The sequence below is a fragment of the Oryzias latipes genome, chromosome 24, assembly GCF_002234675.1.
Source record: "Oryzias latipes chromosome 24, ASM223467v1".
Taxonomy (NCBI): Eukaryota; Metazoa; Chordata; class Actinopteri; order Beloniformes; family Adrianichthyidae; genus Oryzias; species Oryzias latipes.
In genome coordinates this window covers 18,696,274-18,713,621 of record NC_019882.2, presented here as the reverse complement: position 1 = coordinate 18,713,621, position 17,348 = coordinate 18,696,274, and the positions used below count along the sequence as shown (strand labels likewise).

The 17,348-nt window shown below is 42.5% G+C and overlaps 1 protein-coding gene across 1 annotated transcript; it reads left to right on the top strand.

Moving 5' to 3' along the window:
* Nucleotides 1-4,389: 4,389 nt before the first annotated feature.
* LOC101175213 (low-density lipoprotein receptor-related protein 11) lies at nucleotides 4,390-16,451 on the top strand. Its single transcript, XM_004083955.4, has 9 exons — nucleotides 4,390-5,196; nucleotides 6,080-6,237; nucleotides 8,089-8,230; nucleotides 8,311-8,436; nucleotides 8,509-8,700; nucleotides 15,530-15,697; nucleotides 15,778-15,834; nucleotides 15,908-15,994; nucleotides 16,067-16,451. Exons 1-9 carry the CDS (start codon nucleotides 4,641-4,643, stop codon nucleotides 16,219-16,221), a joined length of 1,641 nt encoding a protein of 546 aa, XP_004084003.1. The 5' UTR covers nucleotides 4,390-4,640; the 3' UTR covers nucleotides 16,222-16,451.
* Nucleotides 16,452-17,348: the final 897 nt, after the last annotated feature.

Below are 17,348 nucleotides of genomic sequence, written 5' to 3'. Positions count from 1 at the left end.
TATAGAAACATGGCCATCACAAAAATACAATAACCCACCTTGTCAGAGTCTAACAGAATACAAAGTGTCCATTCTTTTTGTCTGTGCCTTTGACATAAAATTTGCCAAACAACAATAGCAGTACGTCACGTTTCCCTGCATGCCTTCGAATGTAAAGTGACTGAATGCTAAAGTAAATAAAATACAAGTCCTGAATATTATTATTCCTATTCGACCCTAGACTACAATATTAGCTGTCTGTCTGTCAACCGACCAGCCAGTTGCCCAAATGCCAGCCTCCATCAAAGAGCTCTCCGGCGGCGCTAGTAGTAGCCTAGCAGGAGCTATCGTATGACAAAGCAGCCTAGTTATCATAAATCTTTTGATATTTTTCTTATATTAATTGAGACAGTAATAAAGTGATCATTTTGTTTTTCATGTTCCTTTTTTCAACGAATATGGGTCACAGAGACACGGAAGTTACCGCTGAAAGCGGCTTTTGGCGGCGTACAGAGAGCATATCTGCCTGTATGACTTATGACGTGAATAATTATTGCGTTCGAACGAAATAATTATTGCGTTCGAACGAGTTAATCATTTCGAGGGAACGGTATAGTATTTCGAGGAAACGCAATAGTATCTTGTGGGAACGGAATAGTATTTCGTACGAACGAGATATTAATCTGAGGGAACAAGATATTAATCTATGTGAATAAGATATATTTTAATATCGTAATGTCAGGACACGGGCTCCGTAGTTCTGTCTTCCCTGCAATGTAATGAGACACACACAGACAGAAATGTGAAGGTATCTGCTGTAAATACAAATATTGCTCACAAACGTGTTTATGAATGACTTAATGATGTGAATAATTATTTTGTTCGCACAAATTAATTAATGCGCTGGAACGGAATAGTATTTTGTGGTAACAAGATAATATTTCGTTCACACAACTTAATTATTGTGAGATCTTAATTATTTTAGCCATGTCAGGTCACGGGCTCCGTCCAACCCACTAATATATCCGGTAATAATCTGTCAAAGACTTTATTAGCTGCAGCTTACTATGGAAGCGATTCTGTTGGATAATCAAAACTAAAAGTCAAAACCAGAAATGCTTTTTCATTCTTCAAAATAAAGCTGCATTTTTTGACTCAAAATTCAAATAAATAAGCAATTCTTCAAAACGCTTTTTCTTTTTCTTCCTCAACACTGCTTATTTTGTCACTTAATTAAAATGATAATGAAAATGGTACTTGACATTTCATTTCCAAAATGTTCTCTGGTAAATGTGTAGCACAATTGATTTAGAAATGTCTAATTTGACAATTAAAATGGATTAACAGAAATGCTTTTTAATTTTTAAAATGTAACTGCATCAAATGACTCAAAATTAAAATGAAAAAGCAATCTTTCAAAATGCTTTTTCATTTTTCTTATTAGCCATCGCTTATTCTGTGACATAATTAAAGTGAAAATGCAAAGAGGGGATTGCATTTGTGTTTTCAAATTCACCACGCAAAATGTGTAGCAAAACTCAATACCAGTCAGCATTTGCAGGGGGAGGCGGGGCGATGATGTCAGTGCTCACTGTTCTGCGCTCTTCGCCCTCCCGGCAGTGTTGTCAGATTGGACGGTTTTGGTTCTAAATTTGCGGGTAAAAATGGCTTAGGGGAGTAGACAAAATTTAGGTGATTTTAGGCTTGGTTTAACAGTTCTTATTTTCTCATGAAAATATATTGCCAGACTGTGTGGCTGTTGGAGTTCTGCGAAGCTTCCATGTAATGGAGCTCCGTGAACGCACCAGGCCGAGTGTGGGAGGAGTTACCAGCTAATGTGTTTAGCCGGATCGCTACATGAAGTGGTGTCTGTGTCTCTCACTATCTCACTTACAATGCATGGAAGACACAGAGATTATTGAGAGATCAGGTTTAGTTATTTTGAAGAGTTCTACATCATAATCATGTTTCTGTGTTTGAGTTCATCCCAGAGATTCTCCCAGAGAGAGTCTCTGCTTCAGCTTACAGGCATGACGGTGTAGGTACCGGATGTTCTCGGGTTGCCGGATGTTCTCGGGGTCCTTCAGGGTCCTTCAAATGAGTTATATCATTAGAGGAGACATCACGTGGTTCCTCATGGGAGGATAGCACCGCCATCTTGGTGAGGTCAAGTTTTGAAGACCAAATCACTTTTATAACATTTAATAAAGAGCTCTGTTTTTGCTTTCAATCACTTCATTATATGAAAAAGAAGAATGGCTTGAAATTGCTTAGTTTTGTTCAGAAATACAAACTTCAGGAGTACCCCTAACTTAACTAGTATTAGACTACTTAGATTTTTTTCTATGTTCCTTTATTTTATTTTACTTATGTTTTTATTTATTTGTGTGTTATGTTCATTGTTTCTTTTTTTCCCCTCTATTCTTTATTTTCTATGTCATTATTTTATATTTGGCAATGGTGACTGATCTTCGAGGCAATATTGATTACATCGTAATTGTTCGTTGTTAACGTTAATGTCATTGTTAATGTATGATACCGCAATTGTCAATAAAGTTTTTTAAAAAACTTAGCGACGTTAACTCATTGGTCGTGGCAACTTACAGCCAATCAAATAGTGTGACGTCATCATTGGTCGAAGGACCCCGAAGGACCCCGAGAACATCCGGCAACCCGAGAACATCCGGTACCCACAACGGCCGCTGCAGGCTACGGTTTTTCATCTCTCTCTCTGAGTCTGAAAGCTTGCTGTTCTGCGTTAACCCGAGAGGGAAAAAAATAAAACCAGATTTATAATTATTGTGTCAATGAAAATAAAAAAAATCATAAGATTCAGGAAAAGGGTTTAGGATCAGGCTAATATACGTGTCAACAACAACATTTAGCGTCTGATGCATTAAACTCCGAACTGCGGGCAATGCCACAATGTGCATCTTGGCTGTAAATATGTGGGAAAAACTTCAGCCTTTATTTTGTCTGGACACGATTGAAAACACAAATTTACATGACTGCATGGTTTCTCAGGACTGCCCGAAGCGGCACGCCACTTCCGCCTTCAAAAGACGCCTCAAAGCTACTCTTCTGCTCAGAGACTCGGTTCTCCCGGGAGATACAGTCAGACTAAGGCTCCGTATCGTCCTCCAGAGCGTTGAACGTTACAAAGCACCCTTCACTTCACTTCACACAAACACGAAGAATCTGGCTGCACTGATCAGACATGCTTGGCTGGCGCAGAGCATGTAGCCACACCGAGTGAGCACTGACGTCATCCCCCCCCCCCCCTAGAAAAGCTCACTGGGATTGAATATTGCTACAGTTTTTGCGGGGTGAATTTGAAAACAAAAATGCAATCCCCTCTTTGCATTTTCACTTTAATTATGTCACAGAATGAGCAAAAGTAAAGAAGAAAATGAAAAAGTATTTTGAAGTATTGCTTTTTCATTTTAATTTTGAGTCATTTGATCCAGTTACATTTAGAAAATGAAAAAGCATTTCTGTTAATCCATTTTAATTGTCAAATTAGACATTTCTAAATCAATTATGCTACACATTTACCAGAGAACTTTTGAAAATGAAACGTCAAATACCATTTTCTTTATCATTTTAATTAAGTGAAGGAATAAAGCGATTTTGAAGAAGAAGAAGAAAAAGAAAAAGCGGTTTGGTGGATTGCTTTCTCATTTTAATTTTGAATCAACAAATGCAGCTTCAATTTGAAAATGAAAAGCATTTCTGGTTTTGACTTTTATTTTTAATTATGCTACAGAATCGCTTCCATAGCCTACAGATCAGCTGTGCAATTTTTATTATATTATATTTAAGGATTACAAATGTGACTTTACCACTTTTTGCAGGTGACAGGGTTACAAATCTATACTAATAGTTAGTTAATTATTAATGCATAATTATTACCTGCTATTTTGTTTATTAACACAAATTCCCACAGTTATGAGAGACACAAATGAATCAGATAATACCACCACAGAACTTAATTTTTAATATAAGGACACTGTTGTATTAAAATTGAATTTGGACATGGGGGGGGGGGCATTTTAGGGGTATTTCAGACTTATTTGGTGTTTTTAAAACTATTTTCAAGCATTGTTTTTCTCTTATTTTTTGTATATTTGGTCTTAAGACACGTAAATGTAGTCAGAAACTACATGTAATAGTATTTTCTAGGAGAAATATTTGAAATGTGATGGTGAGATGGAAAATGTCCTCCGAATAACCCTTATATAGTATATAAAATAGTGTATAATATAATATGAAACCTGGAAGTGTTTTCCTTCATTTTGCATTCATAAATGTAATCGTAGGTGTGCAGGAGTTTATTTTTATTATAATTCTTAGTTACAGGTTATATTTGCGAGTATCCTCCGCTAAAATGCGGATTTAAATGAACGTGGAGAGACCAGCAGGTGTTTCTGGGAGCCGCTCCCCATATTTATTCAAAGGCGTGACGTCATCGCTTCCGGCAGTCTCACCATAACAACGGCGGATTTCTGGCGTCATCGCTCGCGCGTACAGTCAGCGGTTCTCTGTAAAGACAGAACAGGTTAACGTGAGGAAAAATGCTGCGGCGGTGAACAGAGCGGAGCTACAGGAAACTCTGTGGGTCTCTCAGCTCCGTGGAGTTAAAAAAAAAAGAAAGAAAAGAAATGCAGCAGCTTCAGCATCCGATGCTAGCCTGCCTTCTCATGCTAATCTCCGCGAGCCCTTTCGCCGCGCGCTCCTCCTCGTCCATCTCCGATTTGAAATCCAAAATCTCCGGGGTGGAAGAGCTGCTGGAGGAGTTCCGCCAGCAGGAGCAAACCCGCGGCGCGGGGGGCGTGACGGACTCCTGCGTGGTCGACTTCAGCGCCTCCAAGGAGCGCATCATCCGGACCAAGGTGTCCACCCAGCACGGGGCCGCGTTCCTGCTGGCCCCGGACAGGGTGCACTCCTGGAGGGACTGCGTGCACGCCTGCTGCGCGCAGCCGCACTGCACCGTGGCGGTGCTGCAGGAGGAGCCGCGGAAGGCCGGGGACTCTCTGGGCTGCTACCTGTTCAACTGCACCTACAGGAACACAAACGTCTGCTCCTTTTCACCGCAGCGGGGCTTCACCACCTACAGCCGGGATCCAAACACCACCCTGGGGCTGCTGTCGGGGTCACCCAGCGGCTCAGCCTGGAGGTCAAGAGGAGGCCCCTCCGAGGAGGAAGAGGACACTACAGGTGGGATCAGAGTCTGACGTCATCAGCTGAAACTCTGTGGGTGGTAGATTTGAAACGTGGGTTATTCTCACACAAAAAAATCAATTCAAACTAAAAGAAAAAAATCAAAATCAGACTTCAGTAGTTACTTTTTTGTTCAATTTGTTTCTCAAATAGAAGAAGGACAGTGATGATGTTGGTAAAAGGATGCTGAGGTTGGAGCTACCAGGAAAGAGGACCACAGAGGAGGAGCATGCAGCAGATAGGGAGCAGCCATTGACAAAGAATCAGATTATTCATCCATCCATCCATTCATGCATGTATCCATCCTCCAAACCCACCAGATCATAGTAACACAGTTGCTGGAGCCTATCTCAGCTACTGTAAACCACCTTGTATGGGTGACGTCACGCTCGTACAATCCAGTTCTCATGTCCAGTCAATGGCACCTTCACACATAAAGGCTTGTGGATCCAATCTCATTTCCTGGTTTCATTTGTAAGAGTTAATGTTGGACTTCCTCCCCCAAAAGGAAGCATCAGAAAGACCTGAAAACAGTCACTTCCTTTTGACTTAAAACATTAGTATTTCAAACTAAAATCTGCTTTAAATAAACCTCCAACTCATCTGCAGGGAAAGTGTTTTTATTAAAAACATTTTAGATTGCTTTGGCTCTACAGGTTTTAGTAACATTCCTCTATAATGTTGTCGTTATGAAGATAGTCAATTTCTGCCACCTTTTTCAGCAAAGTTCTTCCTGAGTTCTTATATTTGTTTTAGCAAAAATCCCAAAACCTGTGTGATTTTCTAGGACATAGTTTCTGCGGAGCGGCATGAGTTCACCTCTGAGGCGTGGAAGTCAATAGATCAAAAATGAGAGTTCATTGAGCATCTTTTCCATCAGAGGTGGATGAGCCTCCTCGCAGCAACGCGGGTCAGGACGTGGTCATCCAGCTGCCCACTGACTGGGCCGTGCTGGACGGACGCGACAGCGTAGACGACCACGGCATCGACCGTTACGACTGGACTCTCGTGAAGGGGGACACCGCCATCAACATGAAGGTCTTGACTTTCAATCTTTTTGCACTGAAACAGAAAAAACCGTGTCGTCTCAAACACACAGTTTACACTGAAATGACCAAGATTGGAACTCAAGTCTGTCTGCAGAGGTTTTATTCCCACTAGTCTGCACAGAAATCCGGCTGAATGGTTGATAATAGACGCCTGCACAGATGTGTTCGTCAGTCATTGAGCTTCATTTTGCAAACATGCATTGTGATGGTTATAGCCAGGAAATGTCCTCTCAGATAACAAGTGAGCAGAATGCATGCTGGTGTTTGACTTAGCCCTTGTGCTATCTTGTGGGGTCCAGATGAGCCCACTCCCAACGTTGGGAGTGGGCTCATCTGGACCCCACAAGACAGGTATCGGCTTGTTCAGCACACTGTCTGTCTTAGAGCTGTGACGGTGTGGGATTTCTGTCGCAAATGAATCCAATTACAACGCAGTATTCTTTATTAACAAATAACAGTAACAACTAACTACTACCTATCTAACTAATGAACTAACTATATAGGTGTTGTAGAATGACTGTGTGTGTGTGTGTGTGTGTGTAGGAGGAAGGAGCGCACACACGTGTGTTAGGGTGCATGTTGAGTCTTCTGCATGCAAGTTTCACCTGTGCTCTCTGCTACAGACACCTTCTCAGAATATTATATATTACCCAGTAATAAACAGACTGCAGACACTTTGTCACCTTTCTGGCAGCCATGAAGCCTGACACCCATGAAGAACGCGGGGCAGGAGGCTCCGCCTTTGTTTATACAGACACGTAACTTTGCGCTGCACAAAATAGTTCCCAAACAAAACATGTAGGGATATTCATCGAAATCTAACAGTGCGCATTCATGTTTGGTGTTACAGAGTGAAGGAGAACAGTAATAAACCCCCCCCAACCAGATCCTCCGGCGGGCGGCCGGACTCAAGAACACGCGCAGCTTGTAATGGAAATGAATACAATGGAAATTAATAATTAGAGCGCAGTAAATTTGTCGTATTTCCTCGCAAGACGGAAACTGGCTGAGGATGTGTATGTGTTTCTGAAACCGCACATGTGTGTGTGTGTGAGTAGAGGGAGTGCGTGCAGCCTAGAGGCAGTGAGAGCCGCGCCGGCAAAAGGGTGTGAGAGGCGCGGTGCAGGGAGTGAAGGAGAACACTAATAAAAGGTTTCCCCCAAAAGCCCTTGAAGTCTGAACACAGGACTAGCAGCAAAAGTAAACTTTCAGCAAAGATGAATGTGTTTAATGTGTTTATTATAGTTCCAATCACGGACCATATGCAGAACTTAAAAAAAAACAAAAAAACCTGCAGTGATGCAGTTATCGTCACACTCTTCTGTAGTTTTGAATATTACACCTTCTTAATGAGTTAATTAGAGACACCTGGCAGAAAGCTTTGATAACTGCCTGCTCACCTGTAGAGAGCTTAGTTTGTTTATTTCTAGCTTTAACAAAATAAAAAGAAAAATAGCCTATTTGAAATAGCCTTGATCATATGTAAAAGTTCATTCAACTCTTTTATTATCGTTTAAGCTTCTTATTTACTTTGTTAGTGTCACTTCTTTCATGCTGCCTGTTAGGCTTTTACTTTTTCTGTCTTTAAATCGTTTCTGATTTGACTATATTACTTTACTTTCCCTTTTATTAGAAAACGTCAGCCTTTTACTTTGTGTTTCATTTGTCTTTGCTATTTTCTCCTGGTTAGTTCTTTAATTTTTAAACCTTGAATCAGATGAAATTTCCCGGATATACAGTTCTTCGATTGTTCCGATAGTTCCTGACGGTGGAACCAGATTCCCCGTCGTTCACAGACTCGCTTCCTGTCTTGCTTCCTCGCTTCCTGTCTGCCCTGCAGTCGACTCATCCTGGCCTCCTGAAGGTCAGCGGCCTGCAGGAGGGCGTCTACACCTTCCAGATGACGATCACGGACACAAGCGGACAGAAGAGCTCGGACAACGTCTCTGTCACGGTTCTGGCTCCGAAACACCAAGCAGAAGGTGAGCGGCGACCTTGGCTGATTCAGAGCTGCACCATAAACCTTCACCCGCTGTAAGTGTAATCTCACACATGCGTGCAGCGTGTACCGGCCACTGCTCCAACTACCAATTCAAATGTGACGACGGCTGCTGCATCGACATCTCCTACGCCTGCGACGGGAAGCAACACTGTCCGGACCGCTCTGATGAAGACTTCTGCACAGACTGTAGGACCAACAACAAACCCTTCCTCTGAAACTGTCTCCCCTCATCTGACTGCCTTCTTTGGCTTTTTCTAGTTGATAGTGGCCGTAAGTCGGCGACCCACAGGGTGGATCCTCCAACCTCCCGAAGCTCTGCATCCCCCATAGAGGCTGAGGACGCCTCCATGCTCCCAGCTGGAAACAGGAAAGGCATCACCCCAGCAGGGGACAGAAGTAGAGCCCGTCCTCCACAAGACTCCATCTTTAAGGAGACGGCAGTCGGCCAAGGTCAGCTTTTACTCAGACTGTGGAATCTGATTGCAGCACTGAGGCAGATGGAGTCTGTGCAGTCATGCTCTCACAGCGGACTCCACAAACACACAAGCTCCCAGCATCCTCTGAGAGCTGGAACAAAGCTCCTCTGTCCTCACACACACACACATACACACACACGCCATCCAATCCTTCAGTCTGACTCACTACAACCACAAAAGCTCTTCTATTGAGCTTTTAAGAGCTCTGAGTGCTTCTCAGGTGTCATGGCTTTATTTCTTCAAGGCGAATATGAGGGCTATGAAACATTGAAGCTGGTTTATGTTGTAAACACATGCAGACATTTCAAAAATTCTGCTCTCTCTGCAGGTTTTTGAACCCATATTATAAAAGGAGGAAACTATACTTTTACAAAAGACAGTTCTTCTAATCCAGGGGTCGGGAACCTATAGCTCGCGAGCCATATATGGCTCTTTTGATGGTCACATGTGGCTCGCAGACAAATCTTTAATTATACTTTTTTTTTTTTTTTTCATTAGACAAGTTCTTGTCGGGCGCGATGCGATGCCAGAGGCGCGCAGTAGTAGCGGTGCTTGGAGAACAAAATCTACACCAGCACTATCAGTTACTATTATCTATTATTTCACAGAGTTTGTACCAGCCGGAAACCTTTGAATTGCCGTGCCTAAAACTGCGCTCCCGTCTCTGAGAAAGAGCGCGCAGTTGCGGGGACGGGCTGTTAGAGGAAGAAAGCAGGGGGGGGGGGGGGGGGGGGCACGGCCAGTAAGGTGAACCGCGCAGGGATTATAAAAACGTAAAACCCGCTGCCCGTCGCTCACTGCAGCGTGTGAGTGTGTGTTTGGCTCCGCGTCTGCATGTGATAAGAATGTCTCACATCTACAGAACATTCAGACCTACGATCACGTTTAAAGTCTCAACGCCTGCATGAAGCAGAAACTCACCACCTATCAACCAGACTAGACCATCAACAAAACTACCACGAGAAATACTCATCATTTATTAGCAACAGCATAACGATGTTATTAAAAAAGAATCCACAGACTTATTGTACTTTAAAAATGTTGAAATTAAATCAAATGCACACATTCATTTGTATATTTAGTTTTAAACATATTGTTGCGGACTGAGTTTAACTTGGCTTTTGGGCCGCGTTAAAAGTTCTGGAGTTCATTAAACGCATCAAGCAGAGATGCTGATTGGCTCTCAGTTCTGTCGCTCAGGCGTTTGTTAGGTAGTTTGGACCAATGGGGTTCAGCTATGGGCCGAATAAGGGAAATGGGAGGGCTGGCGCGGCAGGAGCGAAAATAAAGTTGGGAGAAGCGCTCTCGTCTCGCCTCGGCGGGAGAGATTCAGGAGCTGATGAATTAATTGTACGGCGTTTGTTGCGGTCTGCAGTAACCAGAATAAAGAACCTTAAAAGAGGTTTAGTCTCCTTGCCTCAGTGTGGGAAAGGGACGCTACATTATTGTATGGCTCTTTCAAAATTACAATTAAAAATATGTGGCGTTTATGGCTCTCTTGGTCAAAAAGGTTCCCGACCCCTGTTCTAATCTTTTAGATCAATGGGCGTCAAAGGGTTAATAAGCCTGCAGTAATCCAGATTCTACAAATGACCTAGACAAGAAGAAACACAAAAATGTGACAATAACACATCCAACAGATACATATCAGAGTTTATAAATGAGTTTAATAACCATTCATAAACTTTATTTCTAGTTAATTTAAAGATAAAATGGTAAAAGTGAGTTTCAGTCTTTGTTTTGCAAAGATTCATGATCAACAACATCAGGAAAGTTGAATGAAGACTGCATTTCTTTACAAGAATGAAGGGATGGACAGGAAAAGATTAACAGATCGCAGTGGTGGTGCTGTAGAAGGCCTGGTGAAGAATGAAAGGGGGACTCTAAGGCTACGTTCACACTGCAGGGCTTAATGCTCAATTCAGATTTTTTGAATAAAATCAGATTTTTGCAAGGCGGTTCACATTTCAAATTAAATACAAACTATTGGGATCTCCTGTGTGACCGTGAAATGACCCAGAAGTGACCCGCATGCGCAGAAGAGTACTCAAAAGTGAACGACGTCACCAGGGCTCCAGACTAACTTTTTTCACTAGGAGCACAGTGGCCCCCAACTGAAAATTTTAGGGGCACAACCAGAAAATTTAGGGCCGCATACCGTAAATCAACATTCTAACCAAATCTACTAATTTCCACTGTATTATGAATAAATATTTTAATAATGATGCAGAAATTACAATGCGCTGTTTCAAATTCAGTGTCACATTTTAATCTGCACTTTTGAAGATGCAACAACAAGGTAAACTGACAGAAGAAGGTAAACTGTAAAAGTGTGACATATATTTTTGTTTTTGCTCCAACAAGAAAATCGGCTGTTATCAGTAAAAGAAGAAATGCCAACCTTGGACAATTCGACAGTTTATGGACCCTTTTTATTTTTCCCCCACAGCATTACTTTATTATATAAAAAAAAGAAGAAAAAAAAGAAAAATACAAAAAAAAATACAAAAAGAGTAAAACAAACGATTAATCACCTTTGAAAATTGTTAAATTGATTGACTTTTGATGATAGTACTTCACTAGCTCCTAAAATTGATAAATTGATTCAAAAATCTTTCCTAATGTAGCATAACTTTGCACATGTTTTTAACTTTTGATACTTGATGACATTTTTGCTATGAAAATTCCTGAAACAGTGTTGTGTCTATTTTACTGATATAGTATTATGTTTTAACATAATTTGCATACATTTCAGATGCTGCATTTGCCATGTTGATTTCTAAAATAGTTATTTTTGACGTAGTACTTAAGTAATTCATCTTTGGCATGTGCTTTATTGATACCTTATGATTATTAACTCTGTCTGATAAAACCTAGGAACCGGATATTGAAAAATCATGTAATAAAATGGTTACAGTATAACGGGGTGGGATTATATAAGTTCGCTTCCTTCCACTCCCTTTCAAGCAATATTTATTAATATGTCTAATTATCCTAAGTTTGATTAGTTACCGTATGAATGTATAACTGATGATTATATTGTTTTTGTGTATTATTTCTATTTGATTGCTTGAAATAAACCATTTCAAATCAAATCAATCAAAAACATCACCTGTCAATCATCACAAAAATATCAGGAGAAAGGAGCGGGAGCAGCAAGGCTCCAACCTACCGAACGCAGCTGGAAATTTAGTACTGAACTGACTGAAAGCTGGCCTGTGACTACAAAACAATGCATTATGGGACATGTGTCCTGATGGTTTTTGTAGTTAAGTGAGAAATTGAAATAATTTAAAATACCAATTGATTAAAAATAGGCTACATCCGTTACGAAACATTCAAATAAATATAAAATGTATAATAACACGGATCATACTGAGGGGGAGAGTAATATTACAACTAAATTGAACTGAATTGAACTTCAACTTCCTGTTCTCCTTCAGTCTCACTGCAGATTCGCCATCACCCCCCCCCCCCCCCCCAATGATCCAGGCGAGCCGCTGGTTCATCTCAAACACTTCTATCCTTGCATTTTCACCACGTGTTTTAAGTGCGTCTCGGACTAAACCGTGTTTTAAACGTGTTTACAGTTCAAGCCCCGTTAGTTTCCACGCATGTAGGTGTGGGACATTTATTCTCCTCAGCTGACCCGACTCCCGCGGGAGCGGTGTGCTGCCGTAACAGCCGTGCATAAATCGTTTGGTTGGGGGGATGCGACGCCGCGCGCTTAACCGTAACCCCCGTAACCTCCGGGTCTGTGTGACCCAGAGAAAAGTTCAGCACGGACTGCATGCATTTAGAAAATTACGAGAATAGATACGTTCTAAAAAGGAAAGTAAGGAACTCCTTCATGTGGTCTGGGGAGGGGGCTGTCAGGTTTCCTGCTTTCAAGCCCGGTCATTGTCACTTCCCCAATAGTCATTTACTCCACTGTGATTGGTTGGTTTGTCAGCTCCGCACACGACAATGAAAAGGTGTCTTTCATACAAACTGGCAGGACACATTAAAATTAAACTTTCATCTCAAGGTGGGGGCCACAAATAGCCCGCGGGCCACGAGTTTGAGACCCCTGCTGTACACTCTGGCACTGGTACACTAGCCGCAGGTCGGAAGAACGAATCAATAGTTCGCTTGCTCATAGCTCAGATGCACGCACAGGTTGTAATGATATTTGTCTCACAGATGTTTATGCGCGCTCGATTATCTCTAGGCCCTTCCCCCTACACGCATTTTAGCCACTTACAGGTTGTGTGCTCTCGTCTCATGAGTATGTGTGCGAGTTTGTGTGTGTGTTTGCGTGCATGTGCGCTCGCGTCTCATTGATTATTTCATTGATCATTGACTTGCCCCTTCCACGTGTAATGTATAAAAAATAAGGAGGGTGGGGGAGGCAAATTTACTGGTAGCACATGTGCGACTGGATGTAAAATTCAGTCGCACACTCTCAAATTTTGGTCGCAAAATGCGACCAAAATTCACTCATTGTTTTTTATGGAAGGAGAGCTAACGTTAACAATAGATGTCAACAACTGTTGTCAACAGCGGAGCTCTTTTTGCATTAATACATTTATTTTCACAAAGGAGCCAGCACAATTATAATCTTCTAATCTTAAGAAGGCATTGGAGCCATGATCGTCTGTACCCTTTGTTGTGGAATGGGGATATGGATGCGTGCACGCGTGTGTGTAAGAGAGGAGAGAGCACGTGCAGCGCAAGAGGGACTGAGGGGGCAGCGGAAGTCTGTTGGGGGCGCGTATTCATGTTGTGTGTTAAGGAGGAAGGAGAACGTTAATAAAAGAAGGCTTCCCCCAGAATAAATGCTATAATTGACTCTTTATTAACCCGCTCTGGAGAATCTGAGGGTCTGAACAGGGAAGTGAACCCCGAAGGAGGATCCGCCTTCGGTCCCCCGCGCTTCTGACCACGGTCGGAAATGGAAAAAAGTAATCGCGGGAAAGGTTCAACACCATGCTTGGCCATTTTGCTGGAAATGCTTTCAAAAACCGCCCGGTTGCGATAATAGCCCTCGAGTTTGGCCTGAATAGAGCTGTCACTCCAAATATGAATCAAATCGGTGACCTCTCTTCCCTTACACTGACTGGTCTCAGCAGCATCGTCCGCCATGGTTGATGTTTATGTTCTCATTTCCGCCTACTTCAACGCAGAATTATGACGTTTGTAGGGTATCAATGACGTACGGGTCGGATTCATGTGGCCTGGCCGTTCAGACAGAGGTCGCATTACAAAAGATCGGATACGTATCGGATTCAGGACCACATACCCAAGTGGCCTGGGTCGCATTTGTAAAGATCTGATCTGTGCCGTTCAGACTGTCATGAAAAGGTCGGATACAGGTTGCATAGGGGCAAAAAAATTGGAATTTGGTTATTTGAGCCTGCAGTGTGAATGTAGCCTAAAAGTTGGAGTTTGTGTTGGAGGCTTTTAGAGGCTGATCTGTATGTTGAACTTTACCGTCTACAGCTGAAGTTCGTCTGCTATGGCTTCACATTTGATGTTAAAATTTGACAACTAAATAAATTACGGATGTGCTTTTCAGATATAATTGAAGATAGAGAGATTTTACCAGCTGACAAACTGATTCTCAGAACCATCAAAGAGATGAGTTCAATGCTTTTATTTATGTATCCCAGAAGGTTTTTTGAACATAATGAAGGTGATTGTTATTATAGAAAATGCTATTTGAAGATGGGAACAAGACATGAAAAGAGCAGTGTCATCAGCATACAGGTAAATGTGGGAATTTCCTGCAGCGTAGACTTTTGTTTATTGAGCCTAGTATGACTCTTTGATGAACACCTCTCAGATCAGGACAGATCAGATATTAGACGCTCCACCCTGACTGTCTGAATGCAGCAACATGGCAGCTTGTTAAAAGACCAAAACTGTATTTCTGAGTCTATTTGATTAACTAAAAGGACCAAAGGTAATACTCTTACACAAACATTTGATGGACCAGGCAATCAAAGAGTATGAGAGCAGGTATTTAGTTTCAAAAATAAATCTTATAAGTTACAAACAAATTTCACAAAAACCAACTGAAAAAAACATCACTGGTTTATTAAATAGGCCATTAAAAGAGGTCAATTTAAAGGACCTACTGTATATCATGCAAAATGAACTTTTTGAGCTTTTAAGTGTATTATAATGTTCATTTCTCACTATAAACAACCCCAAAGCAGTTTTTTGATCCTTTACTGCATTTCTGAGTTTTCCTCTAAAAACCAGCCAATCCACAAAAAAAGTGCTTTCTCACAATGTGACGTAAATAAGTGAGGAACAGCCCCTTCCTGGCAGAGGCTGTGCTGGTAGCCCCACCCCCAAGGTTAACTCACACACCCACCTTCTCTCCGGAGCTTGTGGTGATCGGTAAAATACTTCTAAACAGCTCTTGTATAGCTTTTATACCTAAGAGATCGAGTCGTCTTACTTCCGGGTTGGAAAAAAGCTAGCAAAAATAACAAATGTTTAATGAAAACTTCCGTCTTTAGTGTGACAAGGTAATATATTATCTTATGCATGGATACTGTTTACTATAAAAGACTTAAGAAAATCATGATCTAGACCGTTTAACTTTATAACTGACCTGCCTTTATCAGACACCCAGGGACGTTTAAATGAGTGGATTAAAATACTGATAATGCAATGGAAAAACCAATTTCCCGTCCCAGAGAGTCCAGGTAGTGGTAGAGTTTCTCAGTTTGCCACCTTCTAAATCAAAAGGTTTGTTTTGTTTGTGATATAACCTCAGAACAGCAAGTTTTTTTGTTTTTTCTCTCCCGTAGATCCGTGTGGTGCAGATCCAGTTGTGGGTCCATGTAAAGGTACCTTTCCACGGTGGTACTATGACCAAAATACAGGAGAGTGCAAGCACTTCCTCTACGGCGGTTGCCAGGGCAACCACAACAACTTCCTCCAGGAATTAGACTGTATCAGTGAATGCATACAGAGGAGTAAGAGCCCGCTTTGTTTTCGTTTTTCAGCCTCATCTGTAAGGAATGCTCATGGTTTCATGATGAATGTCTTCACTTAGGTCCGGCCTTCAGACCAGCAAGTGTGGCGCCAGCGGTTACCAAGGAAACTGACACACGTGAGTCTGTCTGGAACCTAAGGCCTTGCCTGAGGGAAATGTGAAGCTCTGGATTGCTTTTCTTCTGTTACAGATCCTGCTGAAGTCCCCCAAAGCAAAGCAGAGGGTGACCCCCACCGTGCTTTTCCTGCAGTGGGGGGACACCCCCCTCCAGAGTCAGGTGAGGCCCCAGTTTACAGTTTCAGCCTTTGGATCCCCCCACCTCCCGCTCAGTGAACCCTCTCAATTGCAGGTGCAATCCTTCCTCTGGCGCTCGGCCTCCTCATCACCGCTCTGCTGCTGCTCATGATTGGCTGCCGCCTCAGACTTGTCCGCCACAGAATGAAGAAAGCCCGCCCCCTGACCACAGAGGAATCTGATTACCTCATCAACGGCATGTACCTGTAATCCAACAAAAGGTGTCTGCAGCAAAGCCTGATGTTGTGGAGGTGGTCAAAACGTTTCCATTTTAGCTCTAAAACCCGCCATCAATACCCATGATGCTTCTGTGTTCACATGTGTGGAGATACCAGCTGTTCTTTACCCACAATCCTAAAGGTCTCTCTGTGGTTTCCCCACAGCGTCTGTTACTTCAATCTGCCATTACCTGGATAAATAAAAGATTATTTACTATTTTATGGGGTGTTATTGATGCAAATATGCATTGGGTGTCATGGTGCCTCTGGCAGTCTCTCCTCCCCCTCCCCTCTCTGCTCTGCTTCCTGACTCGAACCAGCTGTGACCCCTCACCTCATCAACCTCCAGACCTACTTAAGAAGATCCAGTTCCAGTATTCATCGTCAGTTCGTTGCCCCTTATGGTGCATAGTCTGGTCACTAGGCTAACGTCTTTGTTCATGTGTTTTTGCTCCTTGCTAATACTTGTTTACGCCTCGTCTCCAGGACAACAAAACCGCAAGTGGTCACCTGAGTGACGTTACTCCCAGAGCAGAAGTCTCCTCACGGAATTTCCTGGAAACACCAAGCCAAGCCTAGACCTCCAGCCACGCCACGACTTCAAGCCTGAAAATAAAAACGATTACTTACCTCCTTACTCACCTGTGTTTTCCTTCCGGGCCCGCTACTGGGTCTGTCCCGCCTAGCAAGTCATGACAGAAGGAACTGGCCAAACTCCAGACCCAGCTGACCCGAAGATCTTTGTCCCGCCGTCACCCAGCAAGGAATCATTCTGGGACGTCAAGCCGATGCTTTAACCCAAATGGCTTCCGCTCAACAGGACCTTTTCCGACGTTTTGATGGTATGACACAAACCATTATGGAACTAACTGGACAGTTTTCTAATCCTGCAGTTGCTGTGTCGCTTCCACCTTTCGGCAACATGCCCACTTCCGCCACCTCACCGGAAAACGTCCACCTCCAACCTGAACCCTTCTTCGAAGCCTGTGGAGGGTTTTTCTTACAATGTCAATTAATCTTCCAGCAAGCACCCAGGTATTATCACACTGATCACAGTAAAATCTCATTAATCATTAATTCCCTCAGAAACAAAGCTCTGCAATGGGCCCAAGCATTCCT

Bases quoted from the DNA above. Each gene is read 5' to 3' on its own strand.
- LOC101175213 (XM_004083955.4), top strand. From the start codon at position 4,641: ATGCAGCAGCTTCAGCATCCGATGCTAGCCTGCCTTCTCATGCTAATC. The intron at 8,437-8,508 runs GTAGGACCAACA...GGCTTTTTCTAG, and splicing joins TGAAGACTTCTGCACAGACT to TTGATAGTGGCCGTAAGTCG. The intron at 15,835-15,907 runs GTGAGTCTGTCT...CTTCTGTTACAG, and splicing joins TACCAAGGAAACTGACACAC to ATCCTGCTGAAGTCCCCCAA.